This window comes from Dipteris shenzhenensis, chromosome 4, assembly GCF_047967505.1.
Source record: "Dipteris shenzhenensis isolate YYH24624 ecotype China chromosome 4, Dip_SZ_1.0, whole genome shotgun sequence".
Taxonomy (NCBI): Eukaryota; Viridiplantae; Streptophyta; class Polypodiopsida; order Gleicheniales; family Dipteridaceae; genus Dipteris; species Dipteris shenzhenensis.
Genome location: NC_141599.1, coordinates 7,084,663 through 7,097,499, shown reverse-complemented (window position 1 = coordinate 7,097,499; position 12,837 = coordinate 7,084,663). Strand labels below are relative to the sequence as shown.

The 12,837-nt window shown below is 42.5% G+C and overlaps 1 protein-coding gene across 2 annotated transcripts; it reads right to left on the bottom strand.

Annotated features, from left to right (window-relative positions):
• Positions 1-473: 473 nt before the first annotated feature.
• LOC147902400 (uncharacterized) lies at positions 474-12,624 on the bottom strand. 2 transcript variants are annotated; one of them, XM_087373554.1, is made up of 9 exons: positions 12,519-12,624; positions 12,294-12,354; positions 11,859-11,969; positions 11,444-11,553; positions 11,127-11,211; positions 1,365-1,470; positions 1,162-1,204; positions 935-1,045; positions 474-766 (listed from the first exon to the last, which is right to left on the bottom strand). In XM_087373554.1, the coding sequence occupies exons 1-9, from the start codon at positions 12,558-12,560 to the stop codon at positions 665-667; spliced, it is 771 nt and encodes a 256-aa protein (XP_087229680.1). In that variant the 5' UTR covers positions 12,561-12,624; the 3' UTR covers positions 474-664. The 2 variants fall into 2 exon arrangements, with proteins under 2 accessions (XP_087229680.1, XP_087229681.1); XM_087373555.1 differs by lacking the exon at positions 11,127-11,211 and having other exon boundaries at positions 1,365-1,423.
• Between the last annotated feature and the right edge of the window lie 213 nt (positions 12,625-12,837).

Genomic DNA, 12,837 nt, shown 5'->3' with positions numbered 1-12,837 from the left:
AAGGCTTTAATAAACTTCCACTTTCTTCTCATTCTAAGAAGTCACGTATGTACATATTTTGAATAGAAAACATAATATGACGTTCTTGCAATTATATCTAGGCCCTGTTTTATTCTGTTTTGTGTGACTACTTCAAATGCGTGAGGATGGGGTGTGCACAAATAAGTACAGTTTGGAATCTTATACAAACGTAGACCCTCAATTATAATTTGTCAGCCGATGCAGTCTCTATAAAACTATTGCCAATACTCTGAATGTGCCTCAAATCCATGTCTTTTAAAACCAAATACTACAAAAACCACTCCTAGTCTTTTCACTATCAAATAGTTTATCACCCTTAAAAGAGTATATATGTGTGTTTTTAGTTATGCCATAGAGACGTTTGAATGTTTGCGTACTTGCTTTGTTTTAACTGACAGAATTAGTTTAGTCAAAGTAATATCCACAATTGAGATACATTTCATGTGCAACAATATGGTCATCCATTGACAGTGTAAGAGGAGTGGAAACTATGCTTCCATATTCTCAGATTGTCTATGCATTTGACACTGTTACCTGGCATAAACCTTGTTGATATTGAGGGTTATCTAGCCCTCTGCTGTTTAAGCGTCATCACTTTTGACTACACACAACTGCAACGAATGGTTAAACATTGTGATCACCTTCACACATTTCCACCTCTATTTGCCCTTCCACTCAGTACTTGAATTTTGTGATCTTTGAGCCTAACAAGCTGTTCAAGCTTCATCACTTTTGCCTCTAACAACTGCAAGATTTGTATTTAAAAGAGTAGTAAGTTGTCATATGCTATTTCATTAACATTGCTTATTTAAAACTTTCCTTTCATGGTCGAAGAGAAGCAAAGATGATCCGACATCAATTGTTAAACTTATAACAATTCAACTTTGAGACTAGCTTTCTTGCCATAGCATACTTCAACTGTTTCCGTAAGCTCTCGTATCTGAGCATCTTTTTGTAGCTCTCTCTGTACATCCTTTTCTGGCATGTTGTCCAGGGCGGGGCCTTGAGAGCTTTGGCATGGACTCTGTAGAAAGTACTTCTCATGTGAAACTTTCCAACTAGCAATACCACAGTACAAAAGATTCTCATGACAAATAAAATCAAGGATTTCAGGAGCACTGAGTATCCTTGTTAACTTACTTCAGACCTTCTGCAGCTCTGCGGCCGGTCTTGTGAGAATGAACTGCAAGAAAATGGCACCACTTTAAATCAAATCATAACATTACTAATGCATTCAACTTTGAAGCCTAGCAATAGTCAAAATATTATCAGAAATTATGGCCAAGGACAGAAAGCAAAAGTAAGTTTGGCATAATTATTTAACTTAGAAAAGGGGACCATACTGTCTATTAGGAGAACCGTTCCTGGGAGGAGAACCCCTCAAATAACTCGCACTTTGGAACTGCATTGGTGGAGGATCAACCTTAATTTGAGACCTTGGAATAAAACCTGATAGCCATTGTTTCTATTTGTTACTTTCGCTTTTTTTTCAAATAAGCATAACTCACTCTCTCTCTCTCTCTCTCTCCCCATCCAATGATTTGGCATAGGTTTCTTAGTAAAAAATGTGTGCATGCATGTGCACACTTCTGTGTGGGGGGGTGTGGGGGGAAGGATTGGGGAGGTGAAATCTGTCTTCTACTCCTTTGCGAAGTGCTGTGACCTACTACTCTTTGGGTGTGTGTTGGGGGGGGGAGGGGGCGCGGGGGAGGGGGCCGGCTGTCTCATATTCCCCTGCAATGTGATGTGAGATACAACTCTCTCTCTCTCTCTCTCTCTCTATCTATCTATATATATATATATATATGCCACAAGAGATGCCTAGCATGCTAGGTGAGAACTAGCTCACTTGATCTTGAGGTAGAAGTGGGTAGATGGGGAGGGATCCATGAGAATTAAGTGTGGAGTGAAATAGAAGTGGTGAACCACACTCCTCTGTCATTGAACAAAACAAAACATCATGGCTAGGTTTGTTTTTGCCGAATCTTTCTGTTGAAGTATATAATACAGCTCCTCATAGAGCTGCAATATGTAATTGGTCACGATGAAGTACTACCTCTGTCCCCACAGATCCTGTTGGGTCTCCAGTGGACGATTACAAAACTTGCCACACAAAAATTATATTCAACTACGAATCCATATTAATCCTTCGAACGTGGATCTCCATACAACCTGGACCTCTCAATCATTTAACACCAAATTTGAGTTCTGTGCATACATCAGATACCTAATTACATCCTGCTGGATGAGAATGTTGTGTCAACTACCATGACCACCTGCGCAAGTGCTGCAACATTACTGATACTATTACAATCCTGCTGTCTGCCATATAGATATACAAATTAGGCTGCTTTCCTGCAGTGCTCAGAATTCCACCATGCCCCATATTATGCACTTATCATATGCCTGCGTAGCATAATGAAGCCTTGCACTCTGCTTCCAAGAGATGCAATGATGTCGTGGAGGACTGTTCTATTACGCCGACGTGAAAGATCACAGCATGGAACCAACCATGAGACTCAGATAATGCTCTCTCAAGCTAATACATTAGAGTGAACCTGATTTTTTTTCAAAAGAGTGATTTCAGCAACATTCAAGCAGTACACAATTTTCACTTACCGAGGAGCATAGGGCTTCAAGGTAGAGCGACCACGCAGCCAGTGCATCTCAAATGAGGACGGACAGAAAGTCAAGGTTGAGCTAGAGGAATGATCATCGATGATACGCCGATTGAGCCAAGTGTCAAAATTGATGCTCACGAGTGGAGACTGGCGATGCTGTGGCTGTCGGTCGAGTCAATGGGTAACAATCACCTATTGTAGTCGAGCCATCTGCAAGGTCGATGCGGATTTGATGATGCAAATGAGACGAGCTCTGCCAAAGGGTGCAGTCGCTGGGCCATTGGCAAACGAGCCGTCAAACCAGCTGAGGTTGTGGTGTTCTTCACTAAGGACCGCTCGATCAGACTGTCTTAGTGTCACTGTAGCGGTCGTGACGGCCCGAGCTGTTTGCTATTGCTAGGCGCTCAATTGAGGAGGATTGTGGATGGAGAAAAAAGAACTCTCACAACAATAGCTTGCTTTGGGATTGGGATGCAGCTGAAGTTCAAATTCTTTATGAGTTCGGTCAAAGATTTGGCTCGCTCTAGGTTTGGGACTTGCGCTCAAATGCGTTCATGGGGTAGGTAAAGGCCATGCAGGTAAAAGTGGACAGCGATGAAACCGTGAGTCACTTTTACCTGAGTAAAGGCCTCCCCATGGCCTCTACCTTCCATCAAAGTTTAGGGGGCGAGGCGAGGATGGTAAATTTGATAACTTTTGCCTCGCCACTTTGAAATTTTTCGACACATCAACCTTTAGGAAAGCTATTCACTGTGATGTGATGGGTGGCTGGCGAGGTTGTCGACACATCATCTTACCATTTTCTAGGATTTAGGGCTGCTTAAACGAATGGTCGAGATCTAATCTCAAAGTCCTGGTGACTTTGACGGTGATATGAATGGTGCATGCTCAGGGGAGGGAACTCCTAGGGCTTGTTGATGAAGACGGAGCTACTACCAAGAGATGTGCAATGGCGCTCTTTGTGACCTCCCTCCAGAAGACAGCGAGTTCCTCAAGCGATTTAGGATTGGGGCGAAGGCTAGTGCTTAAGACGCTTGCGGTGTTTGCAGGCCTCCTGCTCTAATATAGGATTGCCTTTCTCTTGCGAATAGAACGCTACCTATTGAAGGAACGGGTAGAGGTGCGGGCGTGGTAAGCTCGGCTCAGTGTTCATATAGAAAGCTTCAACTTGCCACCTCTGAGGGCTTCCCTAGAGCTTTTCAGCTAAAATATTAAAAATTTAGGAATTTAAAAATTACAAAGATAATTCCCTTGGGTAAATTTGAAAACTTCAAGTTTCATTGCACATAGTTTGCCACTTTTTAGTGAGCACTAGCTCAGCTTCAAGTTTTAGATCTCAACTCCTTAGCTTAATTCAGCATACAACATGTTGCAGCTTTGAACAACAGACAGTCTCGTCCACTAGATTTCGCCAACATGGATCATGTTGGTAAACTGAAAAGAAAGCATGGAGTGAACACAAACTCAGAAATCTTGCTTGTAGAATGAAGAAAGATGAGGTCCTTAAGTAGGCACCTCTTACATGATCACTGACATCACTGATGACTTCAGAGCTCCACAATCATCTCCTCAATCTGCTCCTAGATTCTCTCAATCATCTTATGTGGCTTCTACCACCACCTAACTGTGCCTCTAGCACACACACATAGAAACCAAGGTGTGCCTCAGGCATACACCTTGAGATATCCCAACAAACCCCCCCTCAAGGGAATGCCTCAGGCTATGTCAAGGATACATCTAGCACACGGTGTCACATGCCATCTCATGGTGGTCATGGATCTATCAATGGCTAGGATCTCAAGCTAGCAAGGGTTCCCATGGGTGTAAGGTAAACAAAAGGGATACAAAAGATCTTCCAATGGTTATCTCCCCTGCATGTACATGCACACAATGTCTGCAGGAGGTACCATGGAGAAAACACATACACATGGCCTACATCATATGGTGACCAGACGTGTTTACAAAACACAATAGTTTATTTCATTCATTTTGGAGGACTATCCAGGCTAAGTACCTTGACTCAACAAAAGAGAGATCTGGAGCATACATGGAGATGATTCAAAAAGCATAATCTTCAAAGGATGCCTCATCTTGTGGAGACACATCAACTAAAAGTAGATTGGCATTTTCTGGCTTTATAGTTGCTTCCTTTTTGGCTCTACAAAACCTTTCATGATGATTGTTTTTGCCACAGTGTTTGCATGGATTGATTTTGAAGCAGTCCTTTGAGAGGTGATTTGTCTTCCCACAATGATTGCAAGGTGAAAACTTGCCCTTCTGGATTTTTATGGCATAGGCTGTGTCATTGCCTTTCCGGAGCTCCATGTGACTTTCTTCTTCTTGGAGAGCAGAGATAAGACCTTCAAGATTAGGATTAGGAAGATTTTTCAAAGTCGTAACAATATGATCATAATCTTCAGGCATACTCTTGAGCAACACTGCCATTGCATCATCTGTAGTGATAGGAGAGTTGATAGAAGCAAGTTGAGTCATAAGACTCCGCATGTAATTGACATGGGCAGCCAAAGCAGTGTCACTAACCATCTTCAATTTAAAGAAAGAAATTTTGAGTGATAATTTTGAGATGTGAGGGCTAGCACCAAAAATAATGTCAAGCTTCTGCCAAGCTTCTGAAGGAGACTCTAAGTCAGAGATGTGATGAATATAATCATCTCCTAAAGCAAGAGCAATGATGCCATATGCTTTCTTCTCTCTAGCGGGATCCCTTGCCGAGCGTGTTGGAGCTGAGGATTCTCCAGCATTGGAGGCTGTTGAAGAAGAAGTTGAAGCCGGTTTGACAAGTCCCCAGAGGTTTTCCCTCATCAATGCAAATTTCACCTTCATCTGCCATGTGTGGAAGCCCTTACCATTGAACTTATCTATATTCAATATGATAGCCATGAGAGGGTCTAACCCAGGTATTGGGCAGTGTCTTCTCTCTTACAAGGCTAGAATAACAACTGAAAAGCTTCAAAATATAAGCATTTAATGTAGCAAAGACTTGTGACCAAATTTCAATCAATGATGCTTTTTCTTACATGCTTCACAGAGGTGGCTAAATGAAAGCTTTCCAATCAAATCCAGGTATAGCAACTTAAAAGAAAGTTGTAGCCACAGTTGTACTAATGCTTTTCAAAACTTCAAAACCTCAGACATGCTAAAATAGCATCTAATGTAGCATTACTTTCACAACCTTGTCAAAACTGTCAAAAACAGAGGCCTGAACTTGGAGGGCTTGTATCTCACTCTCCAAAGCAAAGAAAAATGGACTTTCTGAGGCAAAAGAAAGCTCATATACCAGAGAGAATCCACTGAGGAGGTTGGGCGAAATGGTGTGTTGTTTTGCCCGGGGGAGTTGCTGCAGGCTGAACCTGAGTTTTGACGATTTCTCCTTCGTTACTGAACCAAATGAGCTGAAAAATGACTCAAAATGTTCGTCTTGAGGTCGCCCATCTACTCCTAAGAGGGCTCGAGCAATGGCGCAACAAGCAGGGAGTATTTTGCAATAGAAGAATGACGAAAAAATGTGCTGTTTGGAGAATGGCAGCCAGCAGAGACGTTTTTTTTTCAATTGCTTGAAGGTGAAGGTTCGCCCAAACGAGGGGTATCTCCAACAGGAAGGGCTTGGAGAATGGCGGAGAACTGAGGGAGAACAAGCTTTAGCAAGATTTGGGAAGAAAGAGAAGAAATGGTGAAGATGAAGAAGAAGAAGAAGAAGATGATGATGATGTGGCAGACATGGGCTCAAGGGGGATCAAAGGGCTCTGATACCATGTTGGTAAACTGAAAAGAAAGCAAGGAGTGAACACAAACTCAGAAATCTTGCTTGTAGAATGAACAAAGATGAGGTCCTTAAGTAGGCACCTCTTACATGATCACTGACATCACTGATGACTTCAGAGCTCCACAATCATCTCCTCAATCTGCTCCTAGATTCTCTCAATCATCCTATGTGGCTTCTACCACCACCTAACTGTGCTTATGGGCACCTAACTGTGCCTCTAGAGCACACACATAGAAACCAAGGTGTGCCTGAGGCATACACCTTGAGATATCCCAACAAATCCAAGTTCTAAATTTGCTAGAATGGGATCCAAACTTGAATAGCTACCATCATGCATGATGTAGAGGCTTCCTTGGAGCACGTGTGGGTGTTGCTCTCATTTTCCATCCATTGTTCTGCAAATTTTCATGTTCTGTTTTTCCATTCAGTTCCCTCCACTTCAGTTGGCACAAAATCCTTGACAATACCTTCAATTTTTAGCGGTGATCCTACTCCTAGAGTGCAAGAAGACTTACAACATGGCAGTCAGTTCTTAGAGGGCATAATGATGAAGCTAGCCTCTTTTCTATTTCTCTTTATTGCAAAGCCTTAGACTATCTTAGATCTCAAGAGGCAGGGCTGGTAGAGGAATGCACCTCAAAGGAGAAGTTGGACTAAAATTATACTGATGAAACAACTATGTTTGCGATAGGCTTAGTAGCATGTACACCAGCCATTGGAGAGAGATTGCTTTGTTCAAGGACCAAGATCAACTAGAATAATTCAATAGGTTTTCACATTGCAACAGAGGACTCTCCCACTTTTGGGGGGGGGGGAGTGGGCTTTACGTTATACAATGGAAAATAAAGTGATAGCCACCAAGCCATCGCTTGATCAATTCTGCCAAAATCTTATTTCACATACATAAAATACATGTATCATTACAAATAAATCACGTCACATCATGGACCCTATGGTTAGGATCACTCTAGGTGGTGTCTCTGGCTATGGGAGAATAAACCTTGCATGAGGTGTAGTGATATCCAGTAGGGCAAGTGAGGAAGGTGTCCTTGGTAGATGACAGTGTCGTCCTCCTAGATACCCTAGGTAGTGAGATGGGGTCCTCAAAAGCAAGTTGCATAATAGTCGGCTGTCCCTTTGGATTGGTCAAGCATTTCATGGACTGTTGATCTGTATCACTTCTCAAGCTTTCTAATAGAAGGTTTTTTTCATTGTGTTGGGTAACTAGTACCCCTGATCGGTGGCCCAAATTGATGGCCACATTTGAGGGCTAGCTTCGATGGCCACATCAACATTTGATTTCCATGACCAGCTTGATGGTCAAACCAATGGCCCAGGTTGGATAGCTAGGATCGATGGCCCATATTGGAATGACCAAATTGATGACAAGATAGATAGCCAAATTTTGATGTCCAGCTTCAATGGCCACCCTTGGTAGCCCAATTTTTGTGAGCGAACTTGGCTACTATGTATCAAACCTCCAGGACCATCAGCTTCCAAAGTAGGAGCACAGCTCCAAGGACGCTGAAAAGGAGCCCTGCCTCTCACACCATGTTCAGATCCAGGATCCATATGGTTCAACAAGGTGAGATCTCTATCATCAAGTATTCAATGATGAGGATTTGCTAGGGTTTCACAAATACAAGATATCGCCTACATGCCTAAATATGGGATCTACGGCTCAGTCTTCAGAGCCCCTACCCAATGTTCTGACACAAGCCAGGAGCCAATGCCACAGAATTCTTTAAGTTAAGGCCAAGGGTACATTAATAAACAATGTGCAATCAATTCTTCCTGTCTAGCCCTAGGATTTCTAGGGGTATCATCGCCATTCCACTAGGAGGGTGGAATATAGCATTGTTTGCATGAAGCTTGTGAGGACTTGCTTCTAAATCTTTTCCAGCTCATCCCACGTGTCCTTTGAAGATGACAAGTACATTGAATCACGAGTGATTTAGCAACCAGCTCCAAATGTCAGCTCAACATAAAGTATTAAAATATGACTTAAGCGAGATTGGAAAAATTGCAGGCCTACATTGAGGCTCAATCTCTTTATAGACTACATGGCCAACTACTTGAGACATGTAGAAGTGTTTGGGACTTGAAAGTAGCGAAAGTGGTCCCCAGGATTCTATAAGAGGGGTCTTCTATTTGGGGTCTTCCAAAAAGAAGGTCCACAACAGGATCATTCTTCAGTGGCTCTGGCTCTCCGATCCAATGGGCAGGCGCTTGCATCAGCTTGCATCAAAAGATTCGGTGTGACACTAGGAAAAGGCAATAAGTTCAGCATGCCTTTGCTGTTCCCACACTAAAAATAAATTCAGAATTCAGAGGGGGAAGAAATCATAAATAGTACTCAGGTAACCCTCTAAATGACAAGGCTGTACAACTGAGATACTGTCCATGGAAAAAGTTAGACTTGCATTGGATGCATTTGGTGACTGGGGAGTATCAAGAAGAAGCTCCACTTAGGTGCAAGTAGCAAAAAAGGGAGCGAAAGGGGAGCCTGAGCAAAGGACGACGCAGCCAGCAGGCAGCCTGGGAGATCGAACGGCTTGAAGGTGGAGTTGGAGATACAGCAGCCTTAAGAAAGAAAGAAAGAAAGAAAGAAAGTCCATTAACGTCCACGGGAGACCAAGAGGTCTATGGGACAACATGAAAGCCATCTACTACATCAGCTTAGGGAGAGCACAGGGCAGCTCCCAGGGAGTGTAGAGGCAGCTCCATTTTATTAAGTACTTACGTGATCCTGACCTTTATCCCTTCTAGGTGTCTCCTAAAGGATGAGGATAGATAGGGGCTCCAAGGTAGGAAGGAGACAACTCAATGCAGAAAGAAAATGGGCCAAGGGTTGGGTGATCAGGCCAAGTGGTGGGTGAAGGAAGGACAGGAAGGACAAGTGTTTGGTTTTAATGACTGCTTGAAAATTTGGTGCAACTTTGACAGGTGGTGCAGGAGGGGACCTTCTGATCCTGGCTCAAGATTATGGTGGGGTCTGGTCATGACGTCATCTGGGTGGCCTTAGCTGCAATTGCACTTCATTGGCGGTGCTCAGGGAAATGTTGCACATGAAACGGAATTCGGCCCTTGATGGCATGGCTGTGGAAGCTCTACACTGTCGATGCCAGGGACTTTGAACACATGGCCCTCTTTGTGGAGCCGTGTCACTGTGGATTTCAATGTGCTTGCACAAAGTCCATGAAATGCCCGAGCATAGATTGTGAAAAATATCTTACAATGCCAGCTCCAAATTACAAAAATGAGCAAGAGCAGAATCTTGCAGATAAGGTGAGCCACAGACAAGAAACAATGGTCCAGTAGGTGGAGCAAGAATCTTCAGGTTCATTTAGGGAGAAGAATTACTTGCAGACCCTCAGAAAGATGCTGATCCAGTTAAATCATACTAAAAGAGGAAGAACTGAGCCACATCTCTCATCAGCTCCCATATTGATCCCGAGTGCAAGCTCAGTTTTTGTACTGAAAATGGTTATAGAGAAATCAAGAAAAAATTTGGATGTGTTTGAACAAGATCTCACCACTGGAGATGTGAGATGGGGAGATAAGATAGGACCTCTTGGAAGGACCCACAAAAGTTGGGCAGTATAGAAGTAAGCAGCACGCTTTCATGGAATGCCCCACGTACTTCTAAGGGAAAGGCACATCAAAAACCCACAACAGAAAGTTGCTTCTCTGATCTCTTTCAGCAAGTGCACAACACAGCCATCCAGACTTGTCTCTTGTAGGTATTCAAATACAGGCAAGCTCAGATGGAGAAATAAAACATCCAAGACAACGACCAAGGAGGAAGAGGGAAAGTAGTCTTCATTTTTGTACAGAACAACATACTGACAACACAAAATCTTAAGCAGAGGAACTAGACAAACACATCGATGCTAGCACTACATGCACATATATGCACCAATCTCTCACCGGAAAAAGGTGCATGGACTGGCAGACTTGGGTCCCAAAGACCATGTCTGGTCTCCATCATAATAATCTCTCTCTCTCTCTCTCTCTCTCTCTCTCTCTCTCTCTCACACACACACACACACACACAAACACACACACACACACACACTATGTATGGCGGTTATGTGTTTCAGACTATATGTAGGTACTTTAAATAATGGGGTTGCTTTTTTGCACTCCTTGGGGATGTATTAGCTGATGTTTTTGCTGTTCCATAGACCTGTTGGTCTCCCATGGACATCTCTCTCTCTCTCTCTCTCTCTCTCTCTCTCTCTCACATGCCTTTTCAATCAGACAGAAAAATCAAACATTGAAAGACATGCAACATCCAGACATAGATAACATGCATCGTTTTCAGCCTCTCGCTTTTAAGCACTCAGATGTGAGCATTTACATCCACCTTGATCTGAAAGGCCCCAAAGACATTCAAAAAGTAGCATGGTGACCGTCACTTTGCTAGAGAGCATGCAGTCAGGTCATACTCATCAGGATCCATACTAAAGATGCTATCAGGAAAATATACAGTACTTCCAGCAAAGAGGGAAAATATGTTACTTCTACGTTTTGCAAAATATTGTTTGAGGTCTCTCTCTCTTAACTCTCAATATATATAAAAAGAGAAGCACAAAATATCATGGTATGACTAGAACCATTAGCATCACTTTTGGAAACATCTTACATGAAATTACAGTCAGAGAAGGTGCTGAGTATTGCCATACTGGGGACGTCACCTGCGGGACTGCAATGTGAATTGTTCATTTCTTCTTTGGCAGTTTCTTTATAACCTTTATTTGTGTTGGGTTTGTGTTTGGCAATCTAAAAATGCACCAAATACTATTATGAGAAAAATAAAATGCACCAAATACTACTATGAGAAAAATAAAATGCAAGAAATAAAACAAAATTAATAATCTAGCTCTCCACTAATAAGTGTTCTTTTTAAGACATAACATACTGAATTGAGACCTCTTATTTATCAAAATGCAGTGGCTTAAAGTGCAACGACCTCTCAAATCACTCTATAAGAAATGAGTTTGCAAGTTCTTACCTTGTACTTCATTAATTTTAGTATCCTCTCTACAACCATGGGTTCAGCATTTGCAACAGCTTCAATATCTTCCTTTGATAATGAAAAGTTCAGACGCCTGAACACCTTGGCTGTGCAAAATTTCAAAACAGTATTCTATAATTCAGAGAACACTTTAAACAGTACACACCCTTAGCCTGTGGAAAAATGTTTTTACAGAGTACGCACAGACTTCCCCCACGTCAAGTTGAGCACAGAAATGGACGTTTATGTCAGTATTATTGAAAGAGAATGATGCGATGAGAGTTACAATAACAAAACTGTCCCCTGTAAACATCAATTTTATCTTATTACGATGCTGACTACTTTCATTAATCTTCAATAGAGAACAAAGTGGGAGAAATGGCTAAATAGTCTATAAAGTGCATCATCGTACTGTTTAGAGTAGTCCAGTTGTAAATCTTTTGAGCCAAGCTATTTGCAGGACTGTAGTTGTGGATGTCCACCAATTTGGGACAATAATTAGCAACGACTTCTGCTGCAAGCACTGCATAGAAAGAGGGGAAGTAAACACAATTGGAGAAAATCCAAATTCTCTAACCATGGTTTCAGCTTATGGCTTACTGGGACCGGATTTAACATAATTTATGGGCACATTGAATAAGGCAGAGGGACACAGAAAAACATCGTATTTTTCGACTAAGCTTAGAGCCGAAACGGCCTTCGGTAAGCTTCTTGATCCTTATGCGTTTCTAAGCAGTTCGGGTATTGTCATTTGTGCAAGATCCATTCGGGAGGTCAATAATTATCTAAGCGCATTATCGATCAACGAAATTTTCCAAAACTGGGATGTATTCAGGGTAGCATGTACCTCCATCACTAAAGTCCCTGGCAATGCTCCGCTTCGGTCTCGATAGGGGTATGCTGTCAACCTGTAGATCAGAACCACGTCGAATTAATCGCCCTCTCTCTCTCTCTGAGACACACACACGCGCTCTCCCGCGCACACAAAATCTGTAGCAAATCCATTCCGTTGATGATTGTGAATATCGACAATCATGAGGTACCGAAATCCAGTGAAATGGAGGACACGGACCCAGGAGTAGAGGCTGGGAAGCTCCTCATTGGAGATATCCATCTCTCATGTGTGTAGGAAAGGACGATTTTTGGCGAGAAGTCTAAAAATGCAAGCTTTTTCTTCCTTTCAAAAACCCGCGGCATACGTCCTTGTTTGTGTCTTTTAACCGCTTCAAACCGCTATTTTAATTTTTTTTGAAAGACTTATATATTACTCGAAAGAAATCAGCATTACTTGCACGGAGGCCCTTCCACCGTAGCGTGGCAATACCTTCCTTCCACACTGCCACCAGCTTGCTAAGGAAGCTAGACTTCATCCTGAGTGGGGCTATCGAAAA